Here is a 1,334-nt window from a genome sequence, read left to right as displayed (position 1 = left end):
AAATGTGAAATTTATATATAGTATTTAGGTGCTTCCGATCTATGCAATAACCACTTTACATGTATGTTGCAATAGTGGCTGGCGAGCGATGAGCCTATGAAAACGATTGGTTATTTTGTAATAAAAGTTGGACAAAAAGTTGGACAATGACCATTTTTGCTTGTAGTGCCTGACCTAGTTAATAGATTGTTCTCCAATTTGGTACACCGACGTCTTCCACATGTGGTAATGGATGATAATGATTTCGCGGAGTTTTGGATGGCTACAGAAATTTAGGCTGTTATATCAGATTATATGCTCCACAATACCATATACTATAATGTGCAATTCCTTTCAGATTCGATGTAGAAAACTTTTCCAAGTCACAATTGTCCAAACATTCATCTCCGATGTAAACGCTATAAAAAACAATCATTTTGCACTTTACCCGGTATCGATGGACCACTGCATTGATGAGATATTAAAGAAACATTGTAGACACCTTGTCGTTATCGTTTTGTATCTGGCTGGGAGCCAATGGCCAGATTGTAGACGAATCGAAAAGTGGAAGAGAGTTGTCCTTTAATCATAAAGTGTTCTAACAATATATATACGTATACAAAATGATGGTATTGTAGTACTAAGGATATTGGTGTGCTACTATATAAATGTCACGTGTTGAATGCTTGATCCTGCGACAACCTGTGAAGTTTTTTCAAAAAAGAGTTTTATTGAGTTTGTGTAAAATATTACCGAGACTCGAACGGGGACCATACATATGCTAAGCTAGAATGATGGCCACTAACACATAACATACATAATGGTGTTAGGATCCATATCCAAAAGCTGAGGGCAACCACCACCTTAATTGGTAGTTGAGGTAAAGTAAGTCTATATGATTGACTTGCCTTATATAGATTTTTTTTCTTTTTGACTCGGTGGAATGACTCGGATCCATGTTATGTAAGATTCATTAACCATAAATAGCATAGTTTAGTGGCAGTGGAAGCTTCTTCAAAGAGTATAAAAAGGGATTATTTACTTAAATGCTCCCATGTCCATTTACTTTTTTATTTCACTCACTCAACTATGTCCAGAATCCCATCCATTCCACTTCTATCGCGTACTCATAGCATGCCAAACCTTTGGACCTTTTGGGAGCATGTGCAGAGCACTGATGCAGCTAGCAGGTAATAGGCAATATTTATTAAGATTATCTTGATGCTAATGTACATGGTTACTAGATACCTCTTTGATCAAGCGGTTTTCTATACTGAGGAATCTGGTTATGTCGTTGAATGCCGTAATGGAACCCCAATGCGTCTTGGTCGTTCTGGTGCTCGTGGTCTGGTTTG

At 37.5% G+C, this 1,334-nt stretch overlaps 1 protein-coding gene across 1 annotated transcript; it reads left to right on the top strand.

The window, feature by feature from the left end:
- Nucleotides 1-1,068: 1,068 nt before the first annotated feature.
- On the top strand, nt 1,069-1,324 carry O0I10_013310 (uncharacterized protein; the record flags this gene model as incomplete). Its single annotated transcript, XM_058493093.1, has 2 exons — nt 1,069-1,169; nt 1,224-1,324. Coding segments are annotated over 2 exons (202 nt in total), but the record flags the coding sequence as incomplete, so codon positions are not given.
- Nucleotides 1,325-1,334: the final 10 nt, after the last annotated feature.

Source organism: Lichtheimia ornata (genome assembly GCF_029851405.1).
Source record: "Lichtheimia ornata isolate CBS 291.66 chromosome Unknown scaffold00450, whole genome shotgun sequence".
Taxonomy (NCBI): domain Eukaryota; kingdom Fungi; phylum Mucoromycota; class Mucoromycetes; order Mucorales; family Lichtheimiaceae; genus Lichtheimia; species Lichtheimia ornata.
Note: the sequence above shows the minus strand (reverse complement) of the source record. Positions and strands in the feature narration are given on the sequence as shown.